Below are 18073 nucleotides of genomic sequence, written 5' to 3'. Positions count from 1 at the left end.
TTTCACTGGTACAAAATCAGTGTACTCAACTTCTCCACTCCCCCAGTATGTTTCAAAACTGAATTTATGATATAAAATCAGTCCAAGTAGGCTCTTACAAAGTGTGTTTTATACGTACGCAGGTTAGCTGGCAGTATTTTCCTACATACCTCCACATAGGCTTCTTAATGATGAACTAATTTACTCCACCTACTTCTGATGCAATTCCAGGGATATTTTTAACAGAAAGATTAATCAAATGAACCGATTTTAACAAGACTTTTATTGAAAATATACACAAAGTCAACAAGTTACTTAGCTTCTGAATGTACATATTAGAGAATATTCATATTAGAGAAGAATATTTTAAGAAAAGGGGAAATACAACTGCCATATGCTGCAGTTTACATTACTAAGGCATTTAGGCTTAAGAGCAAGTTATAGTACGTGTGTCTGTGTGCGTATCTATATACACAAACACACAAACACATACACACAGGTTATCTGATTTGAAACTGTACAGTGCTATGCAAGTCGTTATTTTTTGCTTTTTCTATTTTTTCGACGCTAAATAAAGCCTTTATCCAAATGGTAGAAGTTGTTCACAGAACAGCAGTTATAATCTACTCTTCAAGAGTTTGCTTACAATTACAATACTAACGATGCACACAAAACCCCCCAGATCTTCATGGGAAAGTTCGTTCTTACCAAAATGAGGCTCAAGTAAGAAAACCACTAGTTTGCAAAGGCACCGTGGAGACAGGTTTTAATACATTAAATACAACATGAATCATTCACAATAACAAGTTTAGTGTTTCTGGGAACTTTTGTAAATACAACACAGTTGGTCACACAAAAATGTTTCTGTTGATTTGTCTTGGCAACTCAGATACATCAACAGTGTAACAGCATAACAGCTTTGTTCCCATCTGACGGAAAATAATGGCAGTTCTGCAAGGCAAACGTTAAACCTGACCGTATGTATTTATTAATTCCACAGTGTTTTGACAGATTATAGGGGATGCAACTTAAAGGATGCTGACACGCTCACTGAGGGCTTTCATTTCTGTTTCTTCTAGCTTGGTGTTTTCATTATGGTTAGCACTTGGACTGATAAGGTGTGCTGGATACTGCAATCCATGTTCTCCTGAATACTGTTCCCATCGGGAGTCATCACTTTCATGGGTGATGTAACGTTCCCCCATTTTACATTCAAGTTCCCTTAAATCTAACCAGGTTTGATAGTCCTGAAATAAAATAACAGTATTAGTGTTAACATTTCTAAAACAAATTACATTCCCTTCTACTACCAATAATATGCAAAGTGCTGTTAACTCAGCAATCTAAAGGTCATTTATCCCTATTGCTCCAGAATGGAAAAATCTTATAATTAATAAATATGAAATTTGCCTATAGAGATAGGTTTCATTTCTAGAGGATTATTTGATAAATTGATTTTATTAAACTCTGTCATAAGTATAGTTTGGGCATGTTACAGGTTGTATCGCAGAACATATCGATGAACTACAGATTTCCATGACATCTAAATGAGGCATGAGTGGTAAAACAATTCCTCGCACTAGTCACAAGATGAATAAGGAAGAAGAAACATCTTTCAATCATACATGTGCATCCTAGTGATCCATATCAGCTAGTCAAGACAGTTGCTCCATCTCAGTATAATGATGCAGGATATGAATTTGGCTTGGGCTAGAAAAAAATCTGCTTTTCCAAACTTAGGCAATTACTGGTATGCTCAGAGAGGTATACATCTAAACATCATGGTACTTTGGAACTCCATGTTGACAGTCAACAGTAAGGCTGGAAACTGGTTTGGTTCTCACGCTGTTTAGACCATCATGCTCTGCAGCCTCTGGTCTGCCTAAAGTGTATCTCAAGTTTAATAATTTCTTTTCTTATTCCCACCCACAGCATACATGAAGCTGCAGTAATAAAGCCAATCCTAGCCCCATAAAAACTAACCTCTGCTCATGATCCTGTATCCAGTTTTCTTTTTTCTCCTTCACCTTGTCTCAACCTAAGACACAAGCCTGGTCATCTAACCAAAGCACCAGAAAGCCCACACACTGTAAATGCACGAAAGCCTTCACCTTTAGTATCTCACATCCTTTGGCCCACTTCTTACACAGATATCCTCTCAGAAATCACCTCTAAGTCTCACTGCCCCACACCACCGTTATCTTTCCTTAGCCCACAAGTTTGGGCTCTTCTGGAAAAAGGACTCATCTCATCCATGGTGCCAGAGCTGCTGCTGTACTGCCTTACCTTTGCTCACCTCCACCCACTATTGTACAAGTGATAAAAGCAGATGTAGAGAGGCGAAGGACTCTAACTCATCATGTGAGACAGCCAGCATCCTTGCTGCAGGCCTTAGCCCGGATCACCTCTCCGGTCCCCAAACGCTCAGACAAATGCATTCTGCAATGGTTGCCAGGCAGAAGAGCAGTCTTGGAGGAAAAGACTGGAGAGTGACAGCAACTGGGGTTGTTTAGCCCAGAGAAAAGGAGGCTGAGGGGAGACCTTATCGCTCTCTACAACTACCTGAAAGGAGGCTGTAGTGAGGTGGGGGTCGGTCTCTTCTCCCAAGTAACAAGGGATAGGATGAGAGGAAACAGCCTCAAGCTGTGCCAGGGGAAGTTTAGGTCGGATATTAGGAAAAATTTCTTCACCAAAAGGGTTGTGAAGCACTGGAACAGGCTGCCCAGGGAAGTGGTTGAGTCCCCATCCCTGGAGATATTCAAAAGACGTGTAGACGTAGTGCTTAGGGACATGGTTTAGGGGTGGACTTGGTAGTGTTAGGTTAATGGTTGGACTTGACGATCTTAAAGGTCTTTTCCAACCTAAATGATTCTATGATTCTATATCTGGGAGGAAGAAGGCAAGCCTAGGAGAATTGTCCCTTGGGAAGGCAGGATGTGGGGTGGGAGGTTGCAGCCCTTTTCCTCCTATACCAGCAGGTCACTCTCTACTTTGAGAAACAGTTGTAAATATAAGGTACTGGAGTAGGAGCCCATTCTCAGTTTAGATAAAGATTCCTTTGGGATTGTGAACTACACATCTGATCTGTGCCATGCCTGTGCCATGATTACTTTCCTACATGCAAATGTGGATCCCTTGGGAGGTCCCACAAGCTGATGTCCCAGCCTGGCCTTGGCCAGTGCCCATCCCCGCAGAGGTCCCAGTGCCGTGGCCAGGGGTTTTCCCCAGCCTGCCCTGCTCCCTGGCTGGGGGCAGTGGGACAGGCCTTGGCTGCTCACTGCACTGATTCTGTTTTAGGTCTTTCAATGTGCAGTGATTTGGCTGCTGTCAGGATAAAAAAATAACATACGAGGAGCAGAAGACAGTGGTTGCTAGCATCTCAAAAATTCATAACATTTCAGTTTTCAGCTGAAGATTTCAACTGAAGGTGCTTACTGTACTTTCCTTGAAAGCACGCAACTTCACTAATTCTTCTAACGACTGTGAGGCGGCAGCACATTGATTAGTTTTATTAAGAAGTGAATCAGGGTAGACTCCAGGCAATGAAAAAATGTAAGTCAAATGACTATAAAGGGGTTTTTTATATATACCAGGTTCTCAGTGGACAAACAAGATAAAATATTTTTGTAGTGTATTTTGAAAACATGACAGAGTTCAGTATTGGAATCTAATACTTCAAAAACTAATTAGAACATATACATAAATTGGTGAAGGAGTATGAGGTTCTCAGGATCTGAAAACATCTTCAGGTTTGTAGATCTGCTTAGATTCTATTGTGCTTAAAGATAAAAACTTTTTATATACTTAGAGCCCAAATAGGTAGGAAAAAACATGGAATACGTAGCAATACCTGTAACCACGGGTGGCTTAATGTTTTGTCCACACTGTAGCGCTTTCTCATTTTCACTTGCAACAAATTATTTATGAGATCAATAGCTGGAAAGAAATAATATTGGAAAACATCAGTTTAATTATATTTGTTTCAACTAGGACATACAAACAGAGAGAGAGAGACAGACATGGTAGCTATAAAAAGAGGACAGTTATCGCCCCTGACTCCAGCTTTTTACAAACTGCAGTCAATGTTGATGTCCCTGAAGGTACCCATGCAACCCTTCCTAATGGGATTACAACAGTTTTATTAAACAGTTGCCTGCTAGCTAGTATATTGTCTACCTCTGTGTGTTCATTTGCAGGCACGCAGCAAAGTCTGAAGATAATTCTCACTCAGTTCCTGCTCAGGTGAAAAAAATCTCATGTAAGTGAGGACTATAGTATTCTTCAGGTACCACAGTAAACACACACATGCACATATATATATATGTACATATTTCTCTGAGACTCTTAGTATCGCTTTTAGATGACTGACAGCATCACCTTCCCAGGCACTGTGTGGAAGAATCAGATTTTCTAAGTCACTAAGCCTTGCAAATACTACTCTTTTGAATTGAGCATTGCTTCTACCTGTTAGTCAGCAGCCTGGTGTTTCGTAAAGGCGAGAGGGCTTCTTTACAAATGTCTTAATTTCTATGTTTTTGAAGCAGTTGATGACTCACTGAACCTACAGGTATGTGTGCTGTGGTGCCTGAAGGGAAGAAGCCCATGAGTCAATGACCAGTGCATGGAACTGCACTGAGTGACCCATCTGGGAAAATCTCTGGGATGAGATTGCTGAGCTTTGAATGCATGTAATATAAAGCCATTAAAAAACAAAGACAGAAAGACAGAAAGACAGAAAGACAGAAAGACAGAAAGACAGAAAGACAGAAAGACAGAAAGACAGAAAGACAGAAAGACAGAAAGACAGAAAGACAGAAAGACAGAAAGACACAAAAAAAGAGGGTATCATGAATGGTTAAATTCTGTTCTAGATGGTGCTAAATGTTCAGCATGTGTTCTGGGGGAAGCTTATTGTTATAGAGTAACTGACAGACCACAAGGAATTATATCATCACTGCCACTTTCCCATTTCATCACAGTATCCCCTGGCTTGTGCAAAGTATGCTGGTTTACATCTTTATTTCTTTGTTTATATCTTGGTGACAGTGAAAGATGGTCTTGAAAGTAACACAGAAACATGGCATCACTGAGGGGAATGGGGTCTGAAACACATCAGATGGACACTATTGCCAGCTAGATATTGAAGGAGCTGAATAATCATCTTGTCTGTTTTAAGAGCAGGAGATGGGACAGAATTCTTTAAACTGGTTATATTTTGTACAGCAATATGGACAAGCTTTTGTTTTTTTAACAGAGGCTTCCTCTCTCCAGGCTCAGTTTGAACAGCTAGACTTTTCAGTGTGTTTCTGCCATGGGCAGAGCACAATGAGCACAATGTCCAGGAAAACGGGAATGTATATGGCAGCCTATCTGGATGTATGCAGTACGTCTGACAGACAAAACTATTCTTAGCAATAACGGACCATCACTAAAGTAGCCCTGACTTCTTGGTGCTGAATATTATCCTGGAAATCAAAGCCACTGTGGGAATGAGATAAAACAAGTATCAGGACTTCTGACAAACAAAGCATTGCCAGAGGTTCTTAGGCGTGCTTTTCCTGGAACAGATGGTCCTAATTTTACTTTTTCTGTTGTGGACAAACTAGCTACTGTCTCTTTTAGTGTACAGTACAATTCATGCTAAACCCCCTAACTCATGTTCATTTTGTTCCCTCTCAAAATGTCTGTGAAGTGGATGTGGGATCAGAAAGGCAGCGGATAGCCAATAGGAGCACTACTGATAGATGGCAGCACTCTGAAAACTCATTTGTTTCCCAAAACAGTGGGGTTAATCTTTTTCCTCTTTATTGGCAAGAGAAATTCTCAAGTTCCAAGCTATGAGAAAGAGACAGGAAAGTCAGTCATATGCCATGGTCCAGTTATAGACTGACTTCTGATATAACGTGGGAAAAAGCAGTGGCCATCTGATGCTTGGAAGAGGAGAACATAGTTCTTACCCGCTGCAGTAAATCTGGGTATCAGCAAACATCAGCATCTTCTGCAACACTGTCACCTCACCCTTAAATTCAGCAGAATTTCAGTAAGACTTCAGTCTGCCTTTTGATAAATAGGCCAGTGCTGAATGTGAATTTAATTGGGTTCCTATTTATTTATCTTCTTCAGTGGTATTCAGGTGTATATGATCTTCAGAGATAATTTTTCAATATTCACTATGAATCTCAGTTTGGCAAATAGGTCAAGAACTGGTTTCAGTCAGCCAACTGTTGAGATATAAGTGCATGTTTCCCAAGATGTGCCTCTGTAACTGCGAAGTTCCTACTGAATATTCTTCCTGCCGTGGAGTATTGATAATGTCTCTATTATGCATCTTTTGTCCAACCCACTGGAAGGAGGTATGACCATGAGCCTTACAAGTGATGAAATTATACATAGTTATTCAGCCTCCCCCAAGTTACCACAGGATGAAGAACCCGTTGCCCCCCCCTTTTTTTTTCCTTCAGGACAATGACATATTACATGTAATAACATTTTTCTTTGTGTTCTTGGGGGAAATTGTCAATGGGTTGTTGAACAGATCAGAAAGGCATTGGTCTAGAAACAACCACAAGAGAAGGTACACAAAGATGAAAGTGAAAAGGCAACTTCACAGGCTGGTTAGGATTGTCAGTACAGAGCAATCATTTGTTATCGAGAACAGTTTACACAGCCTGCTTATTTCACAACCGGAATATTGCTGTGTCTGTAACAAGTTCTGGGGCTTGTTTTTAGTTCTTTATCTAGGGTTCTTTTCACCAGGAAAGTTTTGAATATCACTTGCCTCTTAGCAATAAACAAGCACAAATGCAAACGTGACTATTGTAAGGACTTAGGATCCAAACTACCCGATACAATTTCCTTTGCTTTAATACTCAAAGTTTTCAAATGTAGGTGAAGAATGGGATCAAACATGAGTTTCAACAGCAAAAAGGATTTGCTGTTTTTTACCAGGAAATCATGCAATCCAAGAAAAGCCACTTCTCAAGCCTAAGAGTTCTGAGTATCAGAACTCAAGATGCAGGCGATACGTACTGGCAGCAAAAAGACAGTGCGGTGTAAAGGAAAGCAGAAGCTGGAGAGTTCAATACAGACACACTGAGTGCTAGAAGAGAACGATTAAAAGATTCCCTTAGGGATGGAATAGTCTGTTAATGAGAAAATTCCGAATTTAACTGGTGCTAAATAAATTGTAGAGGTTCAGACACTGATAAGTTCTGTGGGACTATTCAAAGGAAATGAGAAAAGATCTTAGTTATTTTCTCTCTTTCAGCTTACAAAATACCACCCTGTCCTGATAGTGTCCTGACAGCCACTAGCGTAATTTCGTCTTGCAATAGTTCATGTAAGATGTATGAACAGTAAGATAAATGTTGACTCAATTTCAGAATTAAAAAAAAAAAAAAAAAAAAAAAGAAATCATATAATTAATAGTTTCATCATTACCTTTTGGGTTGTACTGCTTAAAAACACTGGAGGTAAAAATTTGGGAAGTATTAACATTTAGTTTAGACATACAACTCAAGTGTGGTTCATGGGACCAACCTGAGGTACTAAATGTTAGGAAATTAAATTTTCTGTCTAGGAAGATAAAGCAGTTTTGAGGAAAGGGGAGCAACTACACTGTATTTTAAATTTAATTTTATTAATTTTCACTAGAGTAATTATTTTTTAAAAAATCAGGTTTTAAAGTAATCCTTGTCAGACATTTTAGGAGCTTTATAGAATTCAACAATATTCCTCTGTAAAATCAATAATTCAATAAATGCAAAGAGTTAAGAAAGACTACCTATGGTCTACATATCTTCTACAGGAATCCAATAGGTTATCACCAAGGAAGCAACCTGTATGCAAGCTCTGAGAGGATTATGGTACTGCTTTTCCTAACACTTTTATGGGCTCCTGTTTACTTCCCATGATTTAAGGATAGCATAAGTAGCCAGCTGAGGGCTTATCAAGTTCCAGGAGCTGGAGACTTTGCTACAGGAGATAAACTAGCCAACTGCTCCAGTAGCATGACTACTGGTCATTTAGATAGGTGATCATTCAGCAGAATCCCCAACAGGAAGATTCAAATGTAGCTTTAAAAAGCTGTACGTCCCTTGATTTTAGGAAAGATAGCTCTTTAATTGCATGCTTCACTGGAAAGAACCTCCAGAGTCAGGAGGTTAATGTTTCTAAACTGCTTATGGCAGTTTATTAGTATGGCAAATAATTAACTGTAGTAAAGACACAGTAACAATTTTCACCCTAAGTATCAAATAAACACAGGATAATGACAGTTTTCATAGGAATGACTGCTTTAACTCAATTAGGATGTAACACATTAACATAGAAGTTTATGAAATATCTGAAAACCCTATTATGAATCTACCATTCATTTAGTCCTACCATACAGACTTCAGATTTTCACATAAGTTATAAAAAAGATATCACCTTGAGAATATTAAGAAAAGCAGTGCCAAATTAACAATAAATTCATATTTGTTCCAGAATTTTTGAAGTATACCCATAATATTAGCTACTCTTACAGCCGTCACTTGTAAAAATTGAAGCTGCTGCCATTAATGTAAAACTTAGGACTTCCTAAGCCCTAGATTCTTATAGCCCTGTTGGTTAGTGGTATAATTTTTTCATACGCATAAACCCCTTCCCTATTTCTGGTCAATACATCTTTGTTGACATGCAACTATTTTGACAAAAAATAACCTTCAGCTGGCAGAGCTTATTATTTTCAGGGTCATGGACGCAAGAAATCTTTGGCAATTATAAGCTGCACCTCTAAAAGAGAAGTTTTCTAATACAAATCCATCCTAGCAAACATGTGTAAGCAGAGACAAGAGCTTAGTTTAAACAGCTAGTTAAAAATTTACTGAGGTAGAGAGCATCTTTGAGCTATAACATGCATTTGACCTTCTCGTACTTAATGCTCATTCATGTGACTTTCTCATTACTGTGTGAAACAGTTTCTATTCACATTATGCTGAAACAAGTCTATATAAATACTGGCTTGAAGGCAGCTGTGGTATTTATTTCTGACTCAAAAGCAGTGTAACAGGCACACCATGATCAAATTTAATGCATGGAAGAAATTGCATTGTTTCTTCCCAAATTATTTAATAATATGAAGTAATGTGAAGCACCCAATCAACAGTGCGCACATCACATTTCTCACCAGGCTAGCAGTAATAGCTGTGTTGGCAGCTGATGAAAAAAAATTATGCATACAAGGATTTATAAAAATTCCACAACAGAAAAACACATCATGAATAATCCAAAGCTGGACATAGCACATTTTAGGACCATGCAGTTCAAAAGAACAGCCACCACAGTGAAGACACGCTAGATAAAATACGCTAACAGGCAGAGGGACAAAACCCTTCACAGACTAACCTGTAGCTAATTCAAAATAAATCTTTCGAGATTTGGTGGGCTGGAAGGTCAAAGTTGGAAACGAACAGTAATGCTGTTGAAAACAGCTCCATGTTTGACAGATGTGACATTTAAAGCTATAAAACAGGAGAGTATTCTGCAAGTAGGTTCCTCTGTATTAATATCTAGCAAAATTCCACAATGAAGTCTGAATTAAGGTCAAATTGTCATACAGCAATTTGGTGAATTTGGAAATGTAAGCTGGCTTGACAATCATTGAAGAAAGAACAGAAACAGCAGATTGGGTAATGGAACGTTGAATAGCTGTGACAAAACCTGGTTTTATACAAGATACCCGAAGTTTACCACAGAAACTACCTCTCTACAGTAACATCTTACAATTCTATTTAGACATACAAACACACACTCAGTTTTGGGGGAGTATTCTTTCAAAAGAGAGCAGCTATTGGAAAAAGGTGGGAAAATGCAGCTGCTTAGTGGGGGTGGAAATCAGAATTCCCTATGGAGGAACCTGTGAGATTGTGTGTGTATTGATTACAGTAAAAATAGAAGTAAACATGGTGATAACTAAGTTTAGCTATTCTTAAACTTTTTACATGAGTAATGGTGTGAAAAGAGTGCTGAAATAACTACAGTTGCAAGAAGTTTTACATCCAATTGGGCCCTCTGAGTCAGAGTAATAGTCATAAGCAAGAAACAAAAAGTTTGAGCGCTGTTCTGCTTTCCTCAGTGTCGATTTTTGCAATAGGCATGCAAAAATTCCTAGCACTGCTTTCATTAACCATTCTGTGACAAATTATATGCCCTTGAATAAAATCATTGTTTCACAGACACTGGCAATACACTTGGTTGATGATCACTTCTTTTAATCAAAACTGAAAATTGCAATACAAGATAAAAACCCCACAACTTTTGAAACATTTATGGCTCCACTAAAAGTACATACACAGAATTTCAAGCAAATGAGTTACTGCGGTTTAAGCAGCAGCTAGCTCAGGTGTATCAGCTGCAAATGTTTGTGATCCTAACCTGGTAAGCTGTGAAGTAACCCCCCCCAGCTATTGTTTTAGAGTGTCTGTCTTATCTGCCATCACTTGCTTTGGGCATCAAGCAGGATTGTTGATACAGACAGCAACAGGTTGGAATAAACATTTCTTCCTTTTTTTTTTTTTTTTTTTTTTTTTAGCTCAAATTGATATGTAATTCCTTCTACTACTTCTCACGGTTCTACAACAGTGTTTCTAGGATTATTATATTATGAACATTCATAGCAAGCAGTACTGACATATTTCAGCAGTAAAAAAAGAAGAAACAGTCATGCATATTGCATTTTATATGGTAGGAGAACCTGAGCATTTTTATTGGCATGCATAAATAGAGTTAATATTAATTCTTTTAGATGGTAGCCAAGTTCTTCTAAGTTCACTGAATTCTCAGTTTCTGCCTGCTGTTACTAAGACATGTAGTATAGTCTCTGGATGAAGTTATCACTTGTAAAATCTAGCTATAATGTACAACTCAAGAGAGTCTGTTGTTAGAGTGTGCTTGGACCCAGCACTGTCTTTTGGACATATGAGATGAATGCAGTAAGTAATGGAGAAAAAGAAGAATGTTTACATTAGTTTTACTTATGGTAACCTTTGGACAAATGGCTCCTATTCTTCAAATTCGCACAGCATAACACTTTAAAAAGATCCTTCTTACCTGCATTAAAGATAATATTTATTTCGTATTTCTTTTATCTGCTACAATGATACTTGTCTAATCAATACTGGTTGCAATTTTTAATGCTATAGCAGTGTAGCAAAATTTTGGTTGAAGGCTTCTGTGAAGACTGCGGTTGTTTGTTTATTATGTTTTACAGTTCTCGTAAGTTTTTAAATGTCAATAAATAAATTGGACTAACTGCTGGATCGTCAACATTTTTCTTTCTTACAAGTAAAAATATAACTTAAATAATTTTGTTTTAATTTTAAAACAAAGAATAATGCTTCTTGCAAGAAAACACCTGTGTAGATCCTTCAAGACAAACAGCAATTTCAATCATACCACCTTGAAAGTGATAGGTTGATCAAAATTTATTTACAAAGACCTTGCTGGATTCTGTGGCAGCATCACATTCCACACTGCGGTATAACTCCCTTACAAGTATGAGTGGAAGAACTCGTTGATGATAATTAATGTCCTCTTGGGAAAATTATTGCTATGATACAAATTCCGGGAAACAGTTAAACAAGAAATCTACTGTGCTTTAAAAGAAATCTATTATGGATCTTTTTATATGAAAATTTAAAAAATTTAATAAGTAATCACAGTCATGTATGTTAAAACATCTGTTGAAAAACATTCAATGATTAATTGGCAAAAAGAATAACAGAAAAGATACGGCAGGCAAATACCCAATTCATTAGCTTAATCTGTTTGGGAAGCTGGAAGAGCCCATGGCAAGCTAGAGGAAGATTTTCAAGTGCACAAATGTAACCTGTTGCAATTGAAACTAATTCTCTGTCTGAATTTTGTAACACTTAGTGCAGAGAAATTCATGAGCCCCAGCGTATTTTAGCTTGAAATGAGCTTCATGCCATCATAGTTCACATTTAAATACATGTACCTTTTCAAACCGGTTTTATTTGCAATGTTGAGTAAGCAACTTCATAAAATCTTTAAAATCATCTGTGTTTCCCCCCTCAAATGCTTCAATGATTTATAGCATCAATGGCACTGTTAAGAATTGTAATCCAGATTAGACGTGTTAGGACACCGGGTACAGATGTGTATTTTAATCATGCTACATGGTCATAGATAACAGAAACTGCATCAGGCCAGCAGGTGTACAGGGCCCATGCACCTGCCCTCTTGTGATCTGCGCAGGAGTGTCGACCAGAGTAGCTGACATGAGAAAACCGTTCCTTTATTTCCCCTAGCTAATCTGGAGTCTGAGTTCAATTTTGAGCTCTAAAAGTCAGCATTATCAAGTAATATTTGGACAGAGATCTAGACTCCAACTCCTTGTGTTAAACATAATGGATCTGTTCAGACTTTTTTCAGGTTTTCGTTTAGCACAATAGAGTGGCTCATCAGCTAGGAATTCAAAATATATAATAAAATCACAGTGTATAAGCAGATTTTAACTTAGTAATTTGTTAAAGTCTGTTCTTTCCCATCCTTCTACATGCTTCCAGCCTGATATCCATTAACTCTTAATGAAGGCTGTGATTCTGTGAAAGGAGAGAGAACATCCCAGTAGGTGAGTTTTCGGTAGGTGCTCTACTGAATCTTCACCTCTGAATGTAGAAATTGATCTTCTGTCTACCACAGTAGAAACCTGTGGGAGACAATTTCTTGCAGCCTCTTCTGTGTTGATTGCTGTTTGCTTATCTCTAGCGCCAGAAAAAGCTTTGCTGCCAACAGATTCTGTCAGCTTACATATCAGAAGTGTGTGGAGGTTCAGGAGGACTTCAGTGTGTAATTGCATATTTATAGCTTTTTTTTTCCCCCCCAACAGAGCTCATCAAACTTCATCTGCCACCAAGATAAAACAACAGACAATGCTCTCAAAGCATTTTTCAGCTGAGAATCTCACATGCCTATAATATATATTATAGTAAGCAGTAGGCACACTTCTCTAAGCTACCATTAACATGTAAGTTAAACATGTCACCTGAAACTCAGAAAAACTGTACTGTAAATAACGGAAATTGTCAATTCTAATACTTTAATTCAATTTGGTATGTATTACAATTCAGAAAAAAGGTAAGAATCTGACGTTTATAATGTTTCCTTCTCTTTAAGACTTATGAAGCAACCGTGCAAAAAGTTATGGACATAAATACAATGATAAAATAAAACAAAATAAAATAAAACAAAACAAAACCCACAGCAAATCAAGTTGCCTGAAAATGCTTGTTATGTACAAGAAATGCTGGTGAAACTAGAACTGATATTTTTGTTAAATGCCCTACTTAGTTGTGTTTAGACACACCTTTAACAGAATTCATTCATCTTCCTTAAAGATGTTCATAGTGAATTATTCACATTGTTCTTTTACTATCAAAAGTCTTTGATGCCATTGACCAGAACTCTAGTTTCAAAAGTCTCGTTGGCTATCTCCAAGCCTTACCCCCCACTGCAGAAAGTCTCTTCTATGACACTTTCTCGCATTGTTCTTGAAACCTCATCTGCTTGGAATTGTTCAGTATCTTTTTTATCTTCTCCACAGAAAGACTATCAGGGTACAGCATCCTACTGAATGGAAACTAAATTACTGGCACAAGCAGAATGAGAAAAAGACTGCAGAGGCACTAGAGCTGAAAGAAGAGGTACAGAAGTAAATATAAGCAACACCAGTTCCAGCAGCTGAGGTTCCCCACAAGATTCTATAGCAACCCAATCTGTAGGTGGCTATGTGCCTCCTTCAACACCTCCTGGAGAGATCCCACGCTAGAGGATTATGCCATATGCAGTCTATACATGCTCTGCAGGAAATGTCTAAAGCAGCTGATAGCACAAAACAAAGACTTTACATTATGGTACCTCAAAATTTCAAATCTTTTTTTCCACCAGTATGTACAGGGGGGGAAAAAAAGGCAAAACATAACTATTCTTTTTTAGTATTTATATAAAAACAGCCACAAGCAGATATTACCTTCATGAGAAATTTCTTTCCATGGATTAGGTGGATACATGAAAGCGGCATTCTGGATTTGGTCATGTATGTCTTCATCTTCATTGAATGGAAAGGTACCACTGAGGCTTACATAAATGATGACACCCACAGACCACATATCCAGAGATCTGTTATAGCCTTTGTTTCTCAGCACTTCTGGAGCAAGGTAGGCTGGTGTTCCTACAACTGAACGCCTAAATGATTTCTCTCCAATAATTCGGGCAAAGCCAAAATCACAAAGTTTTACCTGTTTAAAGAAAAATGCTATAGTTAGACATTGTTTTTACTATCAAATACATAGTTGAGGAATTTTTATCATTGTTTAGTTGCAAGATGCATCTCTACTGTTCCTTCAAGGATACTTTTTTGAAAACTCCTCTTTGAGAGGAATACCCTTATTCCAACGAGACATTAGACCAGATTACCAGTCCATTGTATCTCCTGTATTCCTTTACTCCATGAATAAACCACAGTAAAAGGAGTAAAACAGGACAGCTTAGAATGAAAGAAATACAGTTTTGGATGGGCCTAACAGCTCAGGCTCCTGGTGAAAGCAGTAATATAAAGTAATACTTATTCATTCACAACATAAAAACACGGCAAACAGAAAAATTGGTTTACCTATGGCTTTTTCCTAAATCAAGCAAGTTGACAAAATTTAGTTCTTGAACTTCCACTTTTATTTTCTTGTGGACCTAGTTACACCCTGCCTCTCTGCAAACTTCCTTGTCTGATTTCTTCAGAGGGACAGATTTAGCTGCTTAAAAATTCTCACTTAAAGCCTCAGTATAAATCCTTTGTTTCCAATTATTGATACTGGTATTATTTATAAATTGTCAACAGCGCTCCCTTTGAATATGGGCAGTTGGAGCAGATTATAGAGGAACTCCACAGATCAAAGGTAACAGGAGCTGATACAAATACCTTTTAATGAGAAATACAACAATGAGCCAGAAAGTATATTTTAATATTCTGCAATCTACCTGGCATTTAAATTCGTAAAATTAAAGAAGCAGCTCTTGTTCTTCATGAGCTCTACCTTAACTTTCAGAAAAATAACTGTCCTTCCGGTGACTGCTTGCAAATTGTCACTTATCTGGACCAAGTCAACAAGGTAAGTAATTTGTGCTGTAATAGTCAGTGAATTGGAAACAGTCGCACAAGTAGTTATGTCACACTTGAAAATCTAGTTGAATATTTTAGGCAAATGACAAAAGGCAAGGATTTTCAAACATGTCTTCTTTGGAAAGTTTTTTGAATAAGTGATCATTTTTTTCATATCTAAAAATTCTGTGTAGTTCCTGGAGGCGATACAGACAGGTCACTAATCACTTTTTTGTTTGTTTATAAAATAATCATTGCTAACACTGATTAATTTGAACAATTTGTCTTACGAAAGGGCATTTTCTACTTGCCTGTGGGAAAGGATCAGCTGATGCCAATAATACATTTTCAGGTTTGAGGTCACAATGAACAATATTTTTGAAATGAAGATGTCTTAAAGCAACAAGGATCTGTGAAGAAACAAATCAGAAAGAAATTCAGTTTTAAATGTTGTACTTTTTTTTTGTTTGTTTTATATTGTTCAGACACTATCAGTGATCAGAGAAGCAAGGACTGGCGTAGGGAGAAACAATCCAACAAGAATGTACCTTTTACAAGAATGTCTACAATGGAAAAAAAAGAAAAAGCAAAAATGTCAGCTATTATTTGCTGTGCCTCAAGTTTTCTTGATGTTTCACCCTATGGAATATGATTTTTTCCCTCTCCAAAACTTTATATTCTAAACATTTTTTTAAAACTGGGTTCTAAGTACTTGTTTACTTTTTTTGTGTGTGAAACCTTTGGAAGCAGAAACATTTCCAAAATGACCTTCCAGATCTAAATTCACTCAAAAAAATTCACAGAAATATGTGATCCAATTTAAGCATTTTCTTGAGGAGAGAAAGCATAAGGAGCCTTGCATGTATTTTTATTCCGTTACATACACAAGAACATGGCAACAGAGTGTAACAGATATCCATCCTATTCCTGTGGCTTTAAGTCCATTCCTTGTGTCAGGGGCTGGCAGAATTTCCCACTATATTAGGGCAGGGAATGGCAAGGAGGCTGAATGAACATGGGAAGGCAAGAAACCAAATTCTGAAGCTGGTGGCAGTTTTGCCCATGAAAGCCTGGAAACTAGGGAACCTGCTATGTTCTACCCCATATAATAAACTTCCACCGTAACGCTGGTGTTCCTGCTCCTTTCTTTTTCCTGACTGCTGAAACACAGGCTGCTTTGAATCTGAGGTGGCTCACTGCTCAACTGTGTATCTAAATTTAAACCAGTATTATGGGCAGCCAAAGAAGCAATATGATAATATGACAACAGGAAGAACGACAAAAGAAAAAACCCAGATCACACTGTTAACAGAAGTCATACAGGAAACCAGATTCATTTAATCAGAGGTAGTGCTGAGGTCCAATCTCAGCACAGAAAAGATGCACAAAAGTGCATAGCGTGAACTGCAATGGTTAGGCATGAGGAAGTTCAAGAGGCTCCAATTTCTTTATGTATGTCTTCAACGGTGTACTGTTAGTGCTTTGCATCCCCTTCTTGTGCTTAATTCTTTAAGCATATGAGAAACTGTAGCTTGACGGCCCTTCCATCCAGCAGCCAGAGAGCTGCACAGGTATCTAATCCTGTCCTCTTAATGGTTTACTACCTATCAGATGATGTACACAAAGCTGTCTTACCATCCCTGATATTACAATTCAGGCTTTCATAAATCAAAGCAGTAAATTATGCCAAAAGCAAAACATAAGAAACAGTGATAATAATTAACCTCAAATCTCTTTCTAGGCCTATAATTAATTACTTACCTGAGTAATTAAAAACTTTGTTATTCTCTCTGGCAATCTGCCCTTTTCACTTGATAAGATCATCTCCAGCATGTCTCCATGGAGTTTTTCCATAACAACAAACACTCTTTCCGGTGTCTCAAACATACACTCCAGATTTACAACCCCAGGATGATGAAGATTCTATTGAAGATAAACACAGCACTAGATTTCCCAACATGATCAGTAGGTTTTATCATTACATTGCCAGTCCACAGACCCTCTAAACTAGACAACATTTCAGTACTTCGTAATTTAAACTGTCTGCCTAACCTGTAGGCAACAGGCATGAAATTTCTAGGGACAGTACAGGAAAATGGAAGAACTTCAAATTAGTTTAATAAACACATTTTTCTTATTGTGCCTGGTGCTTAAAACTGCAGAAATTCTAATTCCTAACATGACATTGCCAATATATTTAGTCTTGGCTGTTTATGCAGGTCTAGCAGCAAAAATACTAGTATTTTTGCAAAAATAGTAGTGATTATCCATCAAAATAATTATCATATTATCTGGTATCTATAGAAATGTATAAATGGAGTTAATACAGTAAAAAAGAATAGAAAAATACCTGTAAAATTGCAACTTCATTACGAAGTTGACTTTCCTGTTTAGTTGGAAACCTTAGTTTGTCAATTATTTTAATGGCAACATCTCTTCCTGTTTTGCGATGTTTTCCTGCATTAATAAAACAAAAGGCCTCTATCAATTAACACGATTAATTCTAAAAAATGCTCCACTTTCACTGGATTGTACAAATGACCACAAGCAAGTAATTCTTAGAGCAGGTTTGCAGCAAATTAAGTCATGTAAGTCATTAAAAGTTTTCCGTCATCTCCTTTCTACCCTTTGACAAAAGAACTCTTCTCACTATCATCAGACAAAGCTGTTTAAACATGTAAGAAACATACACATATGAGAAAGTCAGCTCTGCATTTAAGGATTTAGATGCAAAGTTAACTTTCTGATAGATATATATATAAAAAAAATATAAGCTTGTTCATATACTTAAGCTGCATTCTGTGCAACTGGCAGGTTTCAGGCTTAGTCCTTTGACAGTAGTTCCAGACTAGCAAATAACAAAACAGGTGACGGCCTTTAGGCATGTGAGTACACGTCCCAGGTTTATCAGAGACCCACAGAGATTCTTCAGTGAGA

At 37.6% G+C, this 18073-nt stretch overlaps 1 protein-coding gene across 2 annotated transcripts in view; it reads right to left on the bottom strand.

The window, feature by feature from the left end:
- Positions 1-265: 265 nt before the first annotated feature.
- The window catches only part of PRKD1 (protein kinase D1), a 145288-nt gene continuing 127480 nt past the window's right edge, over positions 266-18073 (bottom strand). Inside the window, exons 14-19 of one of the 2 annotated variants that reach the window (XM_082317007.1) lie at positions 17487-17593; positions 16898-17059; positions 15448-15546; positions 14012-14279; positions 3830-3915; positions 266-1226 (exon numbers count right to left, since the gene is read on the bottom strand). In XM_082317007.1, coding sequence (XP_082173133.1) covers positions 1008-1226; positions 3830-3915; positions 14012-14279; positions 15448-15546; positions 16898-17059; positions 17487-17593 — 941 coding nt within the window. In that variant the 3' untranslated portion in view covers positions 266-1007. The remainder of the gene's footprint in view (positions 1227-3829; positions 3916-14011; positions 14280-15447; positions 15547-16897; positions 17060-17486; positions 17594-18073) is intronic. The other variant, XM_082317008.1, reaches the window with a different exon arrangement.

The sequence above is a fragment of the Platalea leucorodia genome (genome assembly GCF_965183815.1).
Source record: "Platalea leucorodia genome assembly, chromosome: 7".
NCBI lineage: Eukaryota > Metazoa > Chordata > Aves > Pelecaniformes > Threskiornithidae > Platalea > Platalea leucorodia.
Note: the sequence above shows the minus strand (reverse complement) of the source record. Positions and strands in the feature narration are given on the sequence as shown.